Raw genomic sequence first — 20,168 nt, forward strand, 5'->3', positions numbered from 1 at the left:
CAATAACTATTGAGTTATTGGGTATATGGTCACCTATACCCAATAACTCAATATATAGTATCCTAACTAAGGTGCAGAACTTGCTCAAGGATCGACAAAAATTCGGCACTATAGTGACCAGATTGGAATATGGTGAATTTACTAAACTTTCCGCAGAAATCTACTAAAATTCTACCAACATCGTTCAGAAATATACCAAAAATCTACTGACATACTTTCTGACAAATTTTCACAGATTATAGGCATTAAATTTTCACATTATTCAGAATACACTTTATTCTAATGTCTCTTATGGTTGAATTTTACTTCAGGAATAGGATAGATAGTAGAGATGCGTACAGATTCAAAAATAAAACATGAAAATTTTTAAGGAAATCGTGAACGAATGGATCGAATTTTACCTGTGACATCGTGAAGATGATTTTTGTCACTAGTGTTTGTTAATTCAATTAAATCTGTGGATGAAATGAAAGTCTTAAATGACGAATATCTCAAATTTGAATATTTGCAGATACTCCCTTTTTAAATGGAACGGCAGTATATTTTTGATGGTCTTTTTCATTTGCTTTCAACAATTGAACATTTACTCCCTCAGCCAAATATTATGAAATAATATGAATCTAAATAATTGAATTGATTGGAAATACAAAAATTATATCTTCGTTAAAATTCTCTATAAAATAAAGGTCATAAAAAACGATTTTGTTATGTGAAATGAATATATTCAAATCTAAAGTATTCAGCCACTTAAATTTATCAATGAAATTTAAGTTAAATATATTTTTTTTTCACTAAATAGAATACCAAATGTGAGATAATGGTATATTTTCAACTGAAGTTTAAACATCATCTGTTTTTAATGAAGTGCCCTTCGGATATTCCATAATTCTTTTTATTTATTCTCAGCCGACAGCCACCAAAAAAGTTTTATGATTTTAATATGCTTAAGTAGGTTCGTTCTTCTAGAATCACGTAGAACGTAGAACCTCAATGAACATATGAATTGATTCGTGAGAACAGGGTAGAAATCCGAATTCCCAACTTCCATAATTTCCTTATTGATTAGATTGTTTACAACCACTAAAATCTACCAAATTATTTCTTCCTACTAAAAACTCCATGAAAATAGTAAAGTATTTTAGAAAAGAATGAATGCATTTTTTATTCATTCAAATTTAAATCGAATAGATGATTTAGGTAACGGAGGATGTGATGAATAATAAATGTAACGTGCTAAACTGAACTCTAATGAATAATCGATAAAATGTATGAATTGAATCCAGGTTTTAAATTCTTCTGCCGAATTTCGACTTCATAAAACGCTCGAAAATTTCGTTTCTTTCTTTATTATGATTAAATAAAACAACCGGATGATGTGGATGAATCATTATTTCAAATTTGAATGCGCCCACACCCAGCACTACTTATTTTGATTAAAAAAATTATGTGTGAAATTCGTTGAAATAAAAAAAAATATTCAAAAAACTTTTCTAGGATTCCAGATTTCTCGGAAAAAGTGGACAATGCATTTTTCTGCTCAGTTTCGACTTTATGAAACACTTGAACATTTTTGTTTTCCTTTTTTCTTTAAGATTATCGAGTGAAACAATCGGGTGAACCATTATTTCAAATTCGAATGCGCCCACGCCCAACATATGTTAATTTGTTAAAAAATTAAAACTATTATAATAAATGGAATGTGGTATGAAATGAAGAAACTTCTTTATATTTTTTTAGGAGGATAAGATGGAGATATTGAAATGGAATCATTACTCGTATATTTTGCATTCCATTCTTTGGAGTCAACATTCTGATTGGAGAATTGAAAAGAAAAATAATCCCGAGTGGCAATAAAATTCGGCAACGTGCAGCAAAGCGAACGCCGACAAGCCCGATAAGTGCGTGTGTTTTTTTTAGGGGCAATAACTCGTAAACAGCACTATGAAAAGGGAATTACGCCACATCTGGATATTTATGAGTATAATGCATAATGCGGCACCTTTGATGGTTTTTGGATCTCATTCGGTACTTTGAATTTATACATGTAATTTTTGTTGATCAATTTGAAAAGGCGCCCTTGAATTTTGGCGCCTTAGTCGCCACCTGCTTCCCCCCTAGCGAGAGCCCTGTGCCTATTCGATTTCGATGAAATTGGCGCTTGGCTCAATTAATTTACCATAAAGAGTGGAGTTTTTCTAAAAAAATATTTTGTATCAAAAAATTTGTGTCTTGTTTTACTAACTGACTTTGCGCCCCTACAATTTGGCGCGACAGCAATATGTTCGCTATGCCGGTCCTGGCGGCAGCCCTTGCATCGACGTTGCCGCTCATACGAGAGAATTCACCATACTTCACTTCTTCGTTTCCATTGGAACTTCCTATATTCATCATAAGTTCTCCCCTCTCCCTATTTCTGATACTTTGGAGATATTGTGATATTGATGATTTATCAAAAAAAGTGTCTAAAACATGCATCCAATAAAATAGATTCAAATTTTTGGTATTTGATATTCTGATGATAGGTCACTAATATTCTGAGGTTCATTTTCGTGTAACAAAAAATCATTTTGTGGTATACCAAGTGTTCCAATATTCTTCGTCTGGTCACTCGATACGAAAACGGCAAGAAGGAAATTGATTTTTTCAAATGAAAACTTAAGTATTAATGATATTTTCGAAGAAAAATGAAATAGTCATTTTTCTATCAAAACCTAATGGTTTCGAAAATAAAAGTGAAATTTCTCTGATAGTGAGGGGTTTTCAGCGCAAGATTTTAAAATCTCTGGAAAACACTATTCTGGATTCTTAATCCAAAATTGATCTTGATTGATTAGTTCAGAATGATTCGATTAAGAAACAAAACATTCTGAGAAATTATGGTTCCAGATTTATAAAATTTTCTATATATTTCGTTCAGAATATATACGGTAATGATGAAGTTTTCAATTGAAATTCACCTCGTTTTTTTTCCAAATTGCCTTAAAGGTGAAATATAAATTCTCTCAAGAAACTATTATTTGAGATAATCAACCAAAATTGATAATGAATATCATATCAATAATTCCATAGACATGTCTATATATCTTAGAATATTAATAATCTATATTCTAAGCTATATATAGTCTTAGATCAATACCGTGGTATGTAACAGTAGGTACCTGCTGTAATGAGAAAAGTTTCATGTTCAATGTTTCCTGCTTGTGTTTTGCACTAGTTGGCGACAATTCCTACGTATTTTTAGTTCATATAATAAAGATAAGTATACCTATAAGCATATCTGTTACAAATACATTGTTCATGAATGAGGAATATATTTTGCCAGACAACAAATTGATTTCTGCAATATTTCTTTAGGCAACCAACCTTACACACAACAACTTTACTTGAAGAGGAATACGCTATTTCTCGCAGGATTCTATATCTGAAGGACTTATTTATTCCCACATCAGGTTCATATTCAGTTCGAAAATTCTCATGAGTAAGAGATAAAAAAATGTATTATGGAACCATTAGAGTTTCTAAATACAGTTTCAATAATTAGTGCAATTAATTTGATATATTTATATGGAAAGATATTTTTGTGTGGATGTGACATCTTTATAATGCTCCTTTCATGTTTATTATTGAATGAGTGCTTCGTACTAATAGATGTGAGGAGCCCATTTTTTTGCATCAATTTATTCATCCTTGAGCGAAAATTCATATACTTGGGAAACGACCATATTTCTAAAATATTGAGAAGTCGAAACAATAGCTACCTAATTGTTTGATTAAACGTTGTCTGGTCTTTTTCAATGCATTGATTATCATTGTTGAAAAGATTTGGATATGATGAATGATAGAAATATAATTTAACTATTCGATTGATTTCTTAGCCTGATGAAAATGAAATAATTTTCACTATTGAACTATTGAATTGTTAGCAACAATTGTTTCGACGCACTGTGGCTTCATCAGGCTACATTTTTCATTGTTAAGAGGAACAAAAATCTAGACATTTTGCCGCCTGGGATTTCCAAACTATCCGGAGAAATTCAATAATGTTGATGAGTTACCATCTGTTTGTTGGTTCAACAGAATCTTACCTACACAGAATACTACAGAATATACCTGTTCATCTCTAAGTCCACATGATAAAATGTATTCAATAAACATAGAAATCAAGCTTTAAGTCCTTCATACCCTATGGTAAAGTATAATACGGATAACAAATTTAATAATTATTATTAACTTATTAATATTTCGGCAGGCGTCTGAACAACCTTAGATACGCAGATGATACAGTCATCATTGCGAACAGTTTGGAAGGTTTACAGAGGTTGATTTCACGGGTACCGGAAATGAGTCGAATATACGGCCTCGATTTCAACATAAAAAGGACAAAATACATGATAATCAGCAAAAACCTTACTCCTGGTGGACACCTATATGTCAATCAACAACCAATAACAACAGTAAACAACTATGTCTACCTGGGTACCAATTTGAATGAAGACTTTTCATTCAAGGAAGTGAAGCAGCGCATTAAGAAGGCTAGAGCATCATTCAGAAACATGTTGAAGATTTGAAGATTTTCAAAAGCCATGATTTATCAACTTCAATTAAAATACGCATGTTGCGATGCTATATATTCCCGGTGCTTCTGTACGGCGTTGAGTCATGGACACTGACGGAATCATTGATGAAAAAACTTGAGGCCTTCGAGATGTGGTGCTATAGGAGAATACTGCGAATATCCTGGGTAGATCACCTATCAACTAAGGATGTTCTGAGGAGAATTGGGAAAGAGCGAGAACTGTCATCTAAAATCAAACAGCGGAAGCTGGAAAACCTAGGGCATCTAGCAAGAAATGAACATAGATATGGCCTGTTGCAGCTAATCTTACAAGGCAAAATTTACGGAAAGTGAGGCCAAGGAAGAAGAAGAAACTCTTGGCTACAGAATCTTAGATAGTGGTTCTCTTTAACAACAACAGGACTCTTTCGTGCCGCCGCAGATAAAGTGAAGATAGCCATGTTGGTCGCCAACATTCGTCGCAAATAGGCACTTCAAGAAGAAGAAGAAGAAGAATATTTCGGAAAAGATCGCGAAATACCTAAAAACTAAATTCAATTATACAATATCGTTTGAAATGAGAAACAATTCGGAAACCAAAAACAACAAAGACAAAACTAAAAAAGAGAACAAATCCGATCTCTAAAATTTAACTCATTTGAAAAACTTTAAAAACCAATTTGAAATTCTCTATATGGAAAATGAGAGCACAAGACTAATACTCTTAGAATCCTTAAAGATACAAAGGTACAATTCCCAAAAGATTCTGTTGAACTAACGAACATATATGAACTCATCCCCAATATTGAATTTCTTCAGTTGGATCGGAAATCCCAAGTGGAAAATTGCCAATATACCTTTGAAGTTTATGATATCTCCTCGAATATTCATATTTTTCTGTCGATGTCATTATTCCCAAAAGATTCTGTTGAACTAACATACACGTGTAAGCTCATCCCCATTATTGAATTTCTTCAGATAGTTTGGAAATATCAGGCGGCAAATTGGCCGACATACCTTTGAACTTTATGATATCCCATTGAATTTATCTGTCACTGTCGAGTTTTTTCTTCCTATACAGGGTTTACCGGGATAACCAATTAGACGTTTATGGAAAACTTATCACAATTTTGAGCTGAAAGTTTGCATATTGGGGTTTGAGACAATGATCTTTCTCCCTGAAATGTTTTCAGAACTCTACAACTTCCCGTTATACCGCAAACAGACTACTACTTGCTTATTTCATGGCTATCTGAAACTCTGAAAGGCAAATCAACAAATACTGCCATATATCAGTTCATAAATGCAATTTTGAATCACTTAGAGAACATTTAGCTTGAGGTCTCTTTATTGATCTTAGCAAAGCTTTCGATTGCGTTAACCATGAGCTTCTATTGCTGAAATTAGATAAGTATAGCATAAGAGGAAGAGCGAATGAATGGATACGTTCTTTTCTCACAAATAGAAAGTAACAGGTTTCAGTTGATAAGTCTATCAAATCTGATATCAAACTTGTCAATACCGGTATAGCACAAGGGAGTATAGCTGGACCCATTTTATTTATAGTTTTTTATAAATGACCTTCCTTCATCAGTAGATTGTTGCCTTACGACGAATTATGTCGATGACACTAATATATTAGTGGGCAGGAAAAATATACCAGAAGTTCTCGAAAAAGCAGAAACCATCTTTGTTGACGCAAAACGTTGGTTCGATATGAATAAGATGAAACCAATTTACTGTTATTTAGGACGAAACAATCAAATTTGTCCAAACCAGAAATGATTGAATTTGAAAATCATACAATGTATCCAGTAACAACTACGAAATTCTTGGGGGTGAATATTGATGAATTTTTAGATTGGGAGACGCATATAAGTCAATTATGCTTGAAATTGGGAAGTATCGGATACTGTCGCTAATCACATGAACATAAATACACTAAAAATTCTGTATTGTGCTAACTTCGAGTCAAATCTGAAGTATGGTATAATTTTTGGGGAAGCAACTCTAAAATTCAATCAGTTTTCATTGTGCAGAAAAGAACTCTTAGAACAATATGTAACATGAAATTTAAAGAATCATGCAGAGGTAAATTTAAAATTTTGTCTCTAATGACTGTATGTGGTTTCTATATTTATGAATGTTTGTTGTTCACTTTTAAAAATAAAAATCAATTTGATACAGGTCACAGTCATGATTATGCTACCAGAACACATCATTTAATTTATCCACAGCACAGGTTAACTTTATTAGAAAAAGGTCCTTTCTATATGTGCATTGAAATTTTTAATAAGTTGCCTAACAATATAAAATGTTGTAATAGTTTAAATGAATTCAAGAAAGATGTTAAAAATTTGTTAATTAATCTTGAACCATATAATATGAACGATTACTTCAATTCTGAGGATTTAGTTTAATTTTCTTTGTATGTTTTTTTTGACACTATTTCTTTTTATGTATAAGTTTTTGTATGTAATCTGGAAATAAATTATCTGTCTATCTATATATCTATCTATTTCAAATGGCATTCCCAGTATGTTATTGCATCATTATCATTAGACCCTTTATCTCGAAAACAAAACGTTTGCGGGCTCATATTTATGAGACTTTTTATTATTGAAATTATCCAAGGAATCTATAATTTTCCTTCGTAAGTCTTTTTTAGGAAAACCCAGTACAAGGTCAGAACAATCGAATTGGTAATAAAAAAATATTATGAGTAATTTGGTTCAAACCTCTTTTTCTCAAATTAAGATATGAGTTGTTGTAAAAGATTTTTTTCGATTACCCCCCCCTCCAAGAAAAAAAAGATCTACGTCCTTGTTTAGAAATTGGAATAAAGAAGTTATTTACTGACAAAACTCAAAATATAAAGGTTCATCGTTCATTCTAAGAATATTAGTAGGTAGTGTAGGTCAAGATTTATCGGAAAATAATAAAATACTTTTTTATACGAATTCATTTATTAAATAATCGGGACAGATGCGATAGATATAATAGCAATACAAAAATAAACTGAGCAGCATCCTGACGTGATGATAAAAATAGACTGCTACGGCAGTTTACTCACAGTTTTATTCACAAATCTTCGGAAGGATGTTCGCATCACTTTCCCCTTAAATTCTTGTCAACTTCAGGCTATTGTGTCACCCAGTGAAAGTTCTGTGGGAAAACAATCGTATTATGTAATTCCAATCGGGGCTCCGACAAGAAAATCAATCGACCCTTCTGACAAGCTGAAATATGAACCTACAGGATGTGGTTCGAAAAGTACAAACTATTTTCCGTTATCCTTACATTTTCACTACTAGTTATTGTTGAAATATTCGCCTCGTCGCAGGGAAGAGTGTGAGTTCATTTTGAAAAAAAACTGTTGAGGATGAATTTTCATTGTAGCCTGTTCCAGAGTAGGGAAATGGGCAAATACGTTGGGAAGAGATTTGTGGGATTTAGGAGGAAGAATAACCAAATATTCAGAGATCGAACAGGTAAGGTTTTATGCGATCCGAAACTATATTCTTGTTAACCCTCAAATTCTTAACGCCTGTCCAAACTTTTAGTGACCATTATTTTCATGTCAGAGAATCGATTCCATGAACATAGCTGTCGACAAAAACTGATAGATAAAATTTATATGGAGCCGATCTATTGACATAGGAACTTGAGAACCTAAAACTCATTAATGTTTTCTACAATAATTACAACATTTTCAAATTCTTCTGTTTTAGAGGATAGTCTACAAGAAAGTGTGGAATATTCACGACCAAGGGCGTAGATCTTTTTTTTTTCTTGGGGTCAATTTTTTGACGACAACTACTCATATCTGTAATGTGAGAAAAAATAGTTTGATGACGAAGTTTGAACCAACTTTTGTTTATTAACAATTCGGTTGTTCTTAGAGTTTTTAGGAGTTACGGAGGAAAATGAGATATTCCTTGGATAATTTTAAGAATAAGAAGTTCCATGAATATGAGCCCGCAAACGATTTGTTTTCGAGATACAGCGTTTTTCTAGTGTTTTGTACTTTTTAGTGATGCTTATAACCATATATTGAATCTTTATTAATCTTAGCTATGGAGTGGGTAAATAAACACCAAAACTTATAATCAATTCATTCCTTACAGCTTACTAGCTGGATCTTTATAGTAATTTGGATTTTCCTGAGGATTACTAGAGAGCTGTTTGAAATTGTTTTCTCGAAATCGATAGCAGATACGATGAAATTATAACAAACCAAAAAATGTAGAAGTGGACCAAAGTTTCTTTTACATTTTTCTAAACTATCAGCGATTCACCAAAAAATAGTTCTGAAGGAAAGAATAAGGCACCCTTCCAGAAAAAATATCACCCTGTGGATTTACTTTCAAGATTAGCATTTTACATGATGGGAACTTCAATTTGGAATATCTATGGCCAATTCTAATTAATTATCTCGTGGGAGAAGGTTATATGAAAAAAAAACTCAAACTTTAACACCTGTATCTCAAAAATAAAGTGTTTGGGGACTCATATTGTAGGACTTTTTTTCTTGAAATGATCCGAGAGATCTGTCATTTTCATTTGTACCTCCAATTTAGGAATACCTTGTAGATATAGTCAATTCAGAACTGATGTCTTCACAAATAAATTGCAATTTGAATGAAACACAATGAATGGTACAACGTATCGCGAACAATATTTCTATGCGAATTACTCAGTCCAGTTCTTTGATAACTACATCATTGAAATTTTGTGACGGGACGAGAATGATACAAAAAAAAAACGAAAACAACGGGTAAGTGTATACCGATGACGAATGCAAAAATCGCAGATGGTAAATAAGAGGCCGACAAAGCGAATAGATAAAAGAAAATAATAAACCTCGGGCATAGACGTGCTCATAGTGCAAAAAAAGTACTCATCTTGAAAGAGATAATAAACTCATAAACCGTAAAAGGGTCCGATTTTTTACTATCGTGTGAATTTTGAAGAAAAGTAAAATGATTATTGGTTCATTTTATGGAAAAATTTTCGTTCTTCGTCTTTTCGAGAATTCGCGATTTGGTTATATCTTGAGGGGGTGGGAGCGAATAACCCCCAGTACCCCCTATTTCTACGCCCTTGATATTTACTATAATTCTATAAATTTGTTACTTTCATTAGGACGCATTTTTTGAACATAAAATAATTAACATGTTGAAGACTCTTTCTAGATTAATTCCAAATATTAATTATTGTTATTTTATATTTTTTAAATCTTGGGGTGGTCATTACCCCCAGTAACTAACTTTTTCAAATCGTTTCTTCCAGAGATATCACCTCCTCAATGCTCAGGTAGAAGAAAAGGATCCAATGGATCTCCTGGATAATATTGTTGAAGTTATAACGCGTATGATGGATAGAAAAATGGATGCAGTGCAGGTAAACATTTATGGCAATAATTCGTTACCGTCAATAATGATTTTTTTACAGTGCATTGTACATATGGCGGAGAATAAATCAGAAACTTTCGAGTATGATAAAAACATCACTCATTATTACTATAACTCCAAGTATTCCCCTATACAAGGCCAGAACAGCACCACATACGATCTTAAAGTTCTCAATGACAATCTTTATAGATATAAAACATTAACATTGAATGAAGACACTCATTTCTATAATATACCTGTAAATACTACCCACAGCTCCGTTCATGTGCCAACACAAATCTTCGATCTTCGTGAGTAGAAAGTCCACTTCTTATAAACTCGATTTTCAATGATTGTTTTTCTAGATGAAGACCCTGCTGTGGCAATTCAGTGGTCGGAAGCTTTGGATAAGGTTTTCATACAAAACTATCAGTCAGATCCTTCTCTTACCTGGCAATATTTTGGCAGTTATTCGGGAATTATGAGGCATTATCCAGGTAATGGGTCAGTTACTTTTTGGTTCTCATAATTAGTGAAAATTCATTTTCCAGCAAAATCTTGGCCTTCTGACACAACTGATCTATTCGATTGTCGCATTAGAACATGGTTCATTGAAGCCGCAACATGTACAAAAGACATAATAATACTTCTTGACAATTCAGGATCAATGGATGGTAAATATTGTTCACAAGTAATATTTTGTTCCACTCCTTGAAAGTCCTTCAATTTTATAGCGATGGGAAAGCATTTAGGGGTCCTGACAGCATCAAGTATCCTTGATACATTATCTAACAATGACTATGTCAATATATTGAACTATACTGATGGAAAAAGCAACTACACAATAGAATGTTTCAAAGATTTGTTAGTTCAAGCAACCGAAGAGAACATAAAAGTTTTCAAAGATGAACTTCAGAAACTGAAACCTATGAACAAAACTGATATAACTGTTGGTCTAGAAACTGCTTTTCAACTGTTAGCACACGTGAGTAAAACAGCAGAATCACACCTAGAATGTTAAGAAACCACCTTCTCTTCAATGAAATATCTTCGTGTCTGTCAACCTTTATACTGCCAATCCGAGTCATCAGAGACTTCATTTTGGTTCCTTTTATTTTTTGGCAAAAAATAACTAGCACCTTAGGAAATGTTTCTTGTAATTTGAAAAATTTGAATTGAATAATTCAAACGACTCATTCATGGTAGAGGTTATTAGAAAAATTTTGATGCCGAAAAGTATTCGAGATGAAAAGTGCAAAGTGTTACATACCTTACCTTTTCCCTAATATGTTTTTAAACTCTCAGTAACTTATAAAATAGGTCACTTTTCATATTTGATAGGTCTGCTGTTGTCCAAATTGTTCTTAGTTGCTTATGTTTTTAATAAATAATATAAAATTGGCTATCACCTGCACTTGGTAATGAATGAAGAAAATAAAAAAGAAAAAGAAGTACGATTTCCAAGTGTGTAATATCATACGATATTAATTATCTATCTGGTTAATGTATCAACAAAAATGCTATCATCATAACCATTGTCAAACAGAAGATTTCCACGCCATTCCAATAAGGTGCCTGCTATTTCGTTTGTTCGTCATCTTGGGTTGAGTTATGCGGTACTGATGATCCCTAATAAAGGTGAAACCGGTATATCGCTACTCTCCCTTAATGGCATGCATTCTCCATGGTTTACTTTCGATTATGATTCCTATGAAATGGCGTGGAAATCTTCTGTTTGACAATGGTTATGTTGATGGCATTTTTGTTGATACTTAAACCACATAGATAAAATTAATATCGTATGATATTACGCACTTGGAAATCGGACTTCTTTTTCTTTTTGTATTTTCTTCGTTTATGTTTTTATTAATTTTTTTAGTACCGCGAAAATATTCGACACTGCGATGGAATCACCACCTTCTGCAATCAGGCAATTATGATAATCACTGATGGACTAAACAAAAACTTCAGTGATATCGTTCTGAAATATGACTTTCTTTACAACGGCACTTACAAGCCAGTACGAATATTTTCTTACCTGGTGGGTCAAGAGACAACAAACGAGGAAGAGATAAAATGGATGTCTTGTGCTACTAAAGGTGGGTTTTTGGTCACTTCACACCGGATATGTTAACTTTGGTGATTTCAGGTTATTACGTTCACATACAAGCAATCGAACAAGTAACGTTCGCCGTATTGGAATATATCAATGTGATAGCTAGACCTCTGATTCTTCAAGAGGATGATCACCCAGTTTCTTGGACACATGTATATATGGATGAAACGGTAGGAATTGGTAATTTTGACTCGTTTGGGTAGTAATTTTTTTTTATAGTACAATGATGACTTGGATAGTACGATAAACGAGCCATATCGTATGTTAACATCTGCAGCTGCTCCAGCCTTTGACAAGAAAAAGAACAGGGGTACAGATAATTCCACAAGAATTGCCAGTTTATTAGGGGTTGCCGCAACAGATGTGCCTATTGAAAATATTGCACGTTTGACCCTTCCTTATAGAGTAAGAAGTGCCTTCCTACTCTCGATTTTTTTCAAATCTCAATTTTTTATAGATAGGTGTTAGTGGATACGCTTTTATAGTCAGTAACAATGGATATGTTTTAATGCATCCTGATTTAAGACCTATGGTACGTTCATAAATAAGGATAAATCGTCGCAAGCTGAAAACTTTTTCCATCATTAAGCATAATTTTTTTAGGTTGGCAATCATAAAATGTATAACTACAACAGTATTGACTTAACGGAAGTGGAACAGTTCTATACAGTTCCACCATTACCACCAAGAGAATTGCCAGAAAGGCTTCTGGAGCTAAGATCTATGTTAATAAATGGTTCCAAAGGTATCGTTAGAGATGTTCCTTTGAAATATTACTACGATCGTCTTAGAAGAGTCTCTGTTGAGGTTTATGATTATTATTTCTCACCTTTGATCAACACTCCTTTCACCTTAGCCTTAGCCATACCAAAATCTCATGGTTACAGCTTCTTAAGGGTCGATGATGAAATTGACAGAAATAGGCATACTGGAAATGAATTGACCGATTTCTTCAAGGGAAATAATTGGAAGATTCATCCCAAATGGTAAGAATCGAAGAAAGATAATCATCGAAAACATAATTAAATATGATAATTATGCCAATTTACATAATTTGCTTATGTACAAAGTTTATAAACAAAATTAAATTCCCGCTTGAAATGTCGAAAATCACAGCCATTGTGGCGAAATGATAGAGCGATCTATTTGGAGAAGCTGATAGGTAATTAAAATCAGGAACTCAAAGTCTTCTTTTATTCTTGTTTGCGGGTCCAATAATGGAATTAACTTAATTGAAAGTTTAATCTTCAGGGAAATAAATTGTGTTCTTCGTGGGCTGTGTTACTGTTTCCTTTCGCTACTTTAATACCATCACTATTAATTGCGCTTACACAGCTTACTCGAGTGCCGGAACGTTATTATTGATTCAGTACAAGTTATTCAGTTCTCAAATTGTGATCTTCTTATTGTATCTTCTTTTCCATTTTACTTGAAAGGAAATACAGCAAAATAATTATTTTTAGATAGAAATTATAAGTAATTCACGATTTAGCTAATATGAGGACGAATAATCTTGAAAATCCAATGCCGGAAAACGTTTTTAATTGTTCACATGCCAGGGGATATTCCATCACAGGAAAATATAATAGCTGACAAAGAAACTGCACCACCCAGAAGGAGCTGTTTAAATTTCTAATTTTTTTTTCTGTGAAACATTGATAGCATAGCAAGGAGTAAATGATTGAATTTGGAGAAAAAAATCGTGAAGGTTTCTCCATGTAAACAATTTTTGTTACTCAAATCTTGTAGGTAGTCGTTTTTGCAAGTTTTTTAAATTTTACAACAAACCAGCTAATCGAGGAGATCCAAAGTCGATGTTCAGTTGTTGTGAAAATGCCTAGATTATATGTACCCGGAATGTATCGCCAGCTAAGTGAATTTGAAAGAGGTCGATTAATTGGTCTACGAGAGGCAGGGTTGTCATTTCGAGAAATCGCTAACCGTACGAACAGAAATCCAACTAATGTTATGAGATGTTGTCGAGCGTGGTTTGACAATGCCCAAAATCGAAGAAGAGTAGGCACTGGACGTCGAAGGGGCACAAATGAAGTTCAAGATCGACGTCTAAGACTTATGGCCATTAGAGACCGATTTGCGACAACTCGATCTTTGGCTAATTAGTGGTTAGGAGAACAAGGCCATCCTGTAACTGCAGCATTATCGACCCCATCTTGTGTTACCTCTGACGGTTGAACATCGCCGGCAACGATTGCAGTGGTGTAGAGAACGTCAACATTGGAATGTGGAATGACATCAGGTCGTCTTTTCCGATGAATCTCAATTCTCCTTGGCTGCACATGATGGCCGAAGAAGGGTTAGACGACGTCGGGGAGAAAGACGTGAACCTCAGTTTGATGTTGAGCGTCATGTACACCGGACAGTAAGCGTATGGGGTGCTATGCACATGCAAGTAGATTACCTTTAGTCTTTATTCGAGGTAACATGACAGCGCTGCGTTACCTGCAAGAAATAGTGGAGCCATATGTTCTCTCTTACCTTAACCGTCTCGAGGATCCAATATTTGCAAGATTATGCCCGACCTCATGTTGCCAGAGTTAGTTTAAACTTTTTCATAGCGACCCATGTGAACCATTTGCCATGGCCGCCCAGATCCCCCGATCTTTCGCCCATAGAGCATGTTTGGGACATCATGAGTAGAAGGATTATAAATTTACCCCAGCCCGCATGGACTTTGGCGGCTCTGAGACATGAAGTACAGGTAGTTTGGGATAGTATCCCTCAAAAAGAAAAGACCATCTTATTGCATCAATTCCAAGATGTATTGGGGAATGTATAGAAAATCGCGGTGGACAAACACATTATTAAGAAAAATTGTAAAACCTTCGTTTTTTCTCCGAATTTCAGTCATTTACTCCTTGGTATACTATTTATGTTTCACAAAAAAAAAAAAATAAACAGCTCCTTCTGGGTGCAGTTTCTTTGTCAGTTAGTATATAATTCAGAATATTACACGCGATAAAGGAAATAATAATCTTTTGTCTAGTATATAATTCAGAATATTACACGCGATAAAGGAAATAATAATCTTTTGTCCAAAGTTTGCACCTTTTTTGTGCAGAATTTCTATTGTCATCTTTACATTGTGCAGGTTCATTTCCGAGAATGAATTTTCACCTGCTCTAGATCTAATTGTGAATCTGAAAAGCTCGCTGTGCGAAACTGAAGTATTTACATCCTGATTTGAAAAACTTTTGTATACGACTCGCTGAAACTTGACTATGAATGTAATCGGACAGAAGCAGAAAATTAATTGAAAAACTTTCCAGGGTGTACTGTAAATACCATTACTTGGAGGGCCATGAGTTCCCTAATGCTGAGACTGAGCTTCTCCACTTTCTTGGAAGAATGTACGATCAGAATTTCAAATGGAGAAATCAGTATGAAGCAAGCGTAAAAACTGGAGATTTTGAGAAAGAAGATTTAGGAAAAGGTATGTTCAGTTTATAAAGGGATTTCCAATAAGAGATTTCATTTTGATATTAAAAAAAGTACTTTTTGAATATAAGTTCATTTCATTGTGAAGGGGAAGGTATGTCATTAACTTTAAAACTTTAATGGTCGCTACAGCTACGGTTGTAGTATTCACTATATACTTTTCATTAAATTTTCCAACAATTCGCACATTTGCGGCTGCATGTGCTCGATATCTTCACGAATTCCATATTCAAGGACTTGAATCGTTTGTACAGCATTGAGAAAGACCTCACATTTCACGTGGCACCAAAGAAAAAATCTGAAGGTGTTGAATCACAAGATCTCAATGGATAATTGTGATCATCTCCATATTTATGACTTTCACCATATTTGTAGTGGATTGTAACAATTTCAATGAGTTGTTGAAGCATGAAGTCTCCTTCGAAACTTTGACACTGCGAGATCCAAGAAGAATATGGATCCTAGCAAGAATATACTACACCTTCTCATTGGATTCCTCACAGGGCATTGTGGCCTTAGGAAATACCTCATGAGAATGGATCCAGAAGAAAATAACGAGTGCAAATTCTGTGGGGATGAGGAAGAAACTCCGATCACCTGGTGGGGGAATGCCTTTGGACAAGAAACATGTAGAAGTGAGGAATTAGCCTCCTTGAAGCCATCCCAGATACTGGAGTTCATTAGAACTCTGGAACTGGGATTGGGGGCACAATAGACCATTCGGTCGCAGTGAAACTTGACCTCAAATCTAAATTTAATCTAATGGAGCCTCTCATTTGAAATCTCTTTATTTGGGCTCAAGGCCAACAAGATATACAAAACGACATATTATATTTTTGGTGATTGTTTATAATAATAATAAATGTATTTGTGACCATCGATCTGTTTATAATAATTTTATGATTTTTCACATTTTTAGTGGAGTGCGGAAGAAAGAGCTTGAAGGAAGAAGATTATTACTGTGATAAGAAGTTGATTGAGAGATTAATTTTCGACGCAAGAAACACACAAGCTTCCTTCGACGAAACTTGGGGCTTCATGGAAGGCGAAGAAAACCTTTTTGACCGATACGCAGTTAAGATGCGATTTGTTGCCACAATGAGTGGGCTGACTAGATGGGAATATAAAAATGACTCCGCCATCGACGATGCCAAGTGAGTTTCAGTTGTTTTCCAGCCTCCGACGAGTCTGTTACTGTGGACGAGAGCTATACGATGCGATTACTTGCGAATCTGAGCGGGGACTGACGAATTTTAACTATGAATTTAGAATCAGAGCGATCTTGCAAATATACCAGTCTCTAATTACTAGCATGTAATTATCATCGTATCGGTTTGAAATTTGTAGCTTTCATCTGCTTGGTTCACATTGCTTCGCGGAAAATTTGAATACGGCTTCCTACTGAATTCAGAACTAGGGTGAAAAGCTCTAGTGCTTAGACTAATGTTGAATCAGTTTAAACACTGTGTGTCTTATAACAACTATTGTTAACTGCTTTGTCGACATATACATATGCCTGCTTAGTTGACTCAAAAATTTGTTTTCTATTGATAGAGAGTTTGGAGAGTTGCACTCAAGAGCAATAGACGAAAGATGGTATAAATCAGCTGTTCTTCAACATCAGTATGACAAAGAATCATTCGTCTACGCCATAGCTGATAATGAAGATAATGAAGAACATATTTTAGTCACTGGAAGTTATGCCATTTTCCCCAAAGATAAAGGTACAGAAGCACCTGGTAGTGTGGTTGGTTTTCAGTTCGGCCAAAAAGAATTGAGACAGAGGTTCAGAGAAATCACAACGAAACCATCTGTAAGTGATCGTAATAGCAAAAAATCTTCAATAGGTATAGTTATCTGTTTTTTTTTCAGAACGACTGTCCCCAATGTAGCACTTGCGTTACCCTCACTTGCTATATAGTTGATAATTCGGGTTATATTTTGGTAGCTAACAACGAAAACTTCGCTGGTCAGTTCTTTGGTGAAATTGAAGGAGATGTTATGGAGTCCATGCTTGAAGAACAAATTTACGAAGAGGTTATAATTTATGATTACCAGGCCTTGTGCGACATACAGAAAAAGACTTACAAGGTTACAACACCCGCACCAAAATCAGAGGTGATGAATTGAAAGGTTTTAGATTTAGATAAGGATTGTCGTCGATTGTTTAGAATCCAGCCTTTCGGAATTGCGAACATTTTTTTGAATACTCACTGAGATTCAAAGCATTCCACTCCTCGAAATCATTCAAAAGTTCATCAGCTTTTTAGTGGCGCAAGATGAATGAAGCCGTCGATGGCATCAGCTTTGCGTAGTACCTTTCACTTTCCAGTCAGAAAAAAAAAACGCCATCGTTAAGACCTACTGCCACCACTGATCATTTGAATTTTGGATTTTTTTTAATACATTCTTTTTTGCAGAAGCAGGTTCCAAATCAAAACCCAAACAACAAAACTGAAGGTTCGTATGCCATTCACAATAGCTGTAGCTTGTCTTGATCATTTTTTCCTCAGGTGCTGGCGCGGCTGAAGAAGAAGAAGAGATTGAAGATCACTTCTTTCCATGTGACAACGAAGTTCATCTTTATGTACTTAAACAACATTTGCTTCGAAGTCATAAATTCACTGGAGAATTCAAAGCCGTATTCGAAAATAAAGTTTTGAAAAGAAGGTAGGTATTCTATCTAATTATAAATATGATTTGTGGTGTATAAAATATTCATTTCTAGGGAATATTACGTGAAGACTATACCTCATAGTAATTTGATTTTGGTAGCAATAAATAACTCGTATGGAAAAGCCAGTGACGTAATATTTACCACTAGACCTAAGTTTGTTCAATATGATGTTAATTTTCCATGTTACAAAATAGAATTAAATAACTTACCTCGAGGTGCACCAAGAGGATGCTATTTCAAAAATGATAAAGTAAGTACCTATATGAGTTTCTGTTCAAAGATCACCTTAAGTTCGCTTACATTCTTCATGAAATATTTATGCAGCTTTTTGTGCTTCTTTTGTATCGAATTCTAATGAATAAACACCAAAGCATAAACCTTATTCAAAAATTTTATCATTCTATTCTGTTTTTATCATGATAACGCATTTTTGGGAGATATTATCGTTGTTTCGGAATTAATTTTATTTATATTTTCAGGAGAATGAGATTATGGCTTGTGGAAGAGCGGCTAAGAGGATCCTACACCCTCTGATAATTTCAATAAACCTCTGCGTTTTTTTCATACTTATCGTTAATATTATTCGATGATATTGTGATTGTAAGCTGAAAAAATCTTTTTATTACTTACTGATCATTTCTTCCTACACCACTGCTCCACCTAAAAGTTTTGCTCCGAAATTACTTCTGAAGATCAATTCATATCACGCATCCACCCAAAGTGGAAAGCTTTATAAATGTTTGGTTAACTGATATATATCTGCTCATCCATATTGGGGTTGGTGTTTATGAGGGTGTGTTTTAATTAATACTATGAATATGTTGATCCTTGAATATCAATGAAAAGTTAATTATACAAGGTTAACTGAAAGTCTATCCCAAATACAAACATATCGGGCCTAATCGATAACACATGCCAACAAAATAACAAAAAAAGGCTTGGTGTCGGAAACTGATTTTATATTTGAACGTTTTCGATGTGCTGACTTTGAAAACGCCAACAGTTCTTTTTTTTCAATCATCTCTAGGTTTTGAGATAGTTCTGGAGATAAAAGGCACAGGTATTGGGGTATATGGGCCTAAAACTAGGATCTCTAGATTCCTGGGAAGTTAGCCCTCTATCCTGCAAACCGAGACACTAGGTTTCTACACTCGCACCAAAGAGTGTCTCGAAAAAAGCCTCAAAGGGACGCGTATTTACATCAATACAGAGGGCATGGCCACGCTGAGGTCCCTGGAATCATATAGCCAGGGGTCTCTACTGACATGGGAGTGCTGTAATACCATGATGCAACTGGCTAGAGTTGCATCATGTAATAAAGTAACTCTACTATGGGTACCGGAGCATTGTGTTATTGAAGGAAATGCAGAAGCCCATCAAAAAGGGTATCACCTGTTGGTCCTGAGCCCTTCTGTGGGCTTGGAAAATACCAATACAAGACAGCAGTCCAACAATAGGAGAGGGACAATAGGAAAACCCTCTGGAGGAATACTCCGGGTCTTGCTCAGACGAAGAAATTTGTGGACCTTCCACAGAGGCTTTTACCGACCTATACCATAAAGCTCCTGAAGCTCACACGGACTGATCTTCGGGTAATGGTGGGACTGCTAACATGACAGTTGACACTTGTTGGTCCTGAGCCCTTCTGTGGGCTTGGAAAATACCAATACAAGACAGCAGTCCAACAATAGGAGAGCGACAATAGGAAAACCCTCTGGAGGAATACTCCGGGTCTTGCTCAGACGAAGATTTTTGTGGACCTTCCACAGCGGCTTTTACCGACCTATACCATAAAGCTCCTGAAGCTCACACGGACTGATCTTCGGATAATGGTGGGACTACTGACAGGACAATGTTGGTACAAATACCGTTTGTAGTGCATGGTTAACTCAGCATATGAGATCTGTAGACTCCGTGGAAAGGAGATAGAAACAGCCGAACACATAGTGTGCATATGCCTGGAGCTGACTG

At 34.8% G+C, this 20,168-nt stretch overlaps 1 protein-coding gene across 2 annotated transcripts; it reads left to right on the forward strand.

Annotated features, from left to right (window-relative positions):
• The first annotated feature begins 7,620 nt into the window (after positions 1-7,620).
• On the forward strand, positions 7,621-18,826 carry LOC123686038 (voltage-dependent calcium channel subunit alpha-2/delta-3). Of its 2 annotated transcripts, none has more exons than XM_045625969.1 (20): positions 7,621-7,906; positions 7,965-8,046; positions 9,848-9,958; positions 10,010-10,259; positions 10,314-10,445; positions 10,500-10,622; positions 10,683-10,933; positions 11,828-12,047; positions 12,098-12,234; positions 12,284-12,469; positions 12,522-12,596; positions 12,668-13,050; positions 15,352-15,515; positions 16,440-16,674; positions 17,075-17,333; positions 17,393-17,638; positions 17,941-17,980; positions 18,034-18,190; positions 18,249-18,447; positions 18,677-18,826. In XM_045625969.1, exons 1-20 carry the CDS (start codon positions 7,815-7,817, stop codon positions 18,785-18,787), a joined length of 3,453 nt encoding a protein of 1,150 aa, XP_045481925.1. In that variant the 5' UTR covers positions 7,621-7,814; the 3' UTR covers positions 18,788-18,826. The 2 variants fall into 2 exon arrangements, with proteins under 2 accessions (XP_045481925.1, XP_045481926.1); XM_045625970.1 differs by having other exon boundaries at positions 17,947-17,980.
• Positions 18,827-20,168: the final 1,342 nt, after the last annotated feature.

This window comes from Harmonia axyridis, chromosome X (assembly GCF_914767665.1).
Source record: "Harmonia axyridis chromosome X, icHarAxyr1.1, whole genome shotgun sequence".
NCBI lineage: Eukaryota > Metazoa > Arthropoda > Insecta > Coleoptera > Coccinellidae > Harmonia > Harmonia axyridis.

What these genes read in the sequence shown, in the direction of transcription:
- LOC123686038 (XM_045625969.1), top strand. Translation starts at nt 7,815, where the DNA reads ATGTGGTTCGAAAAGTACAAACTATTTTCCGTTATCCTTACATTTTCA. An exon ending in GCCTCGTCGCAGGGAAGAGT is followed by an intron (nt 7,907 to 7,964) that starts GTGAGTTCATTT and finishes AGCCTGTTCCAG; the next exon opens with AGTAGGGAAATGGGCAAATA. An exon ending in ATCCTGATTTAAGACCTATG is followed by an intron (nt 12,597 to 12,667) that starts GTACGTTCATAA and finishes TAATTTTTTTAG; the next exon opens with GTTGGCAATCATAAAATGTA.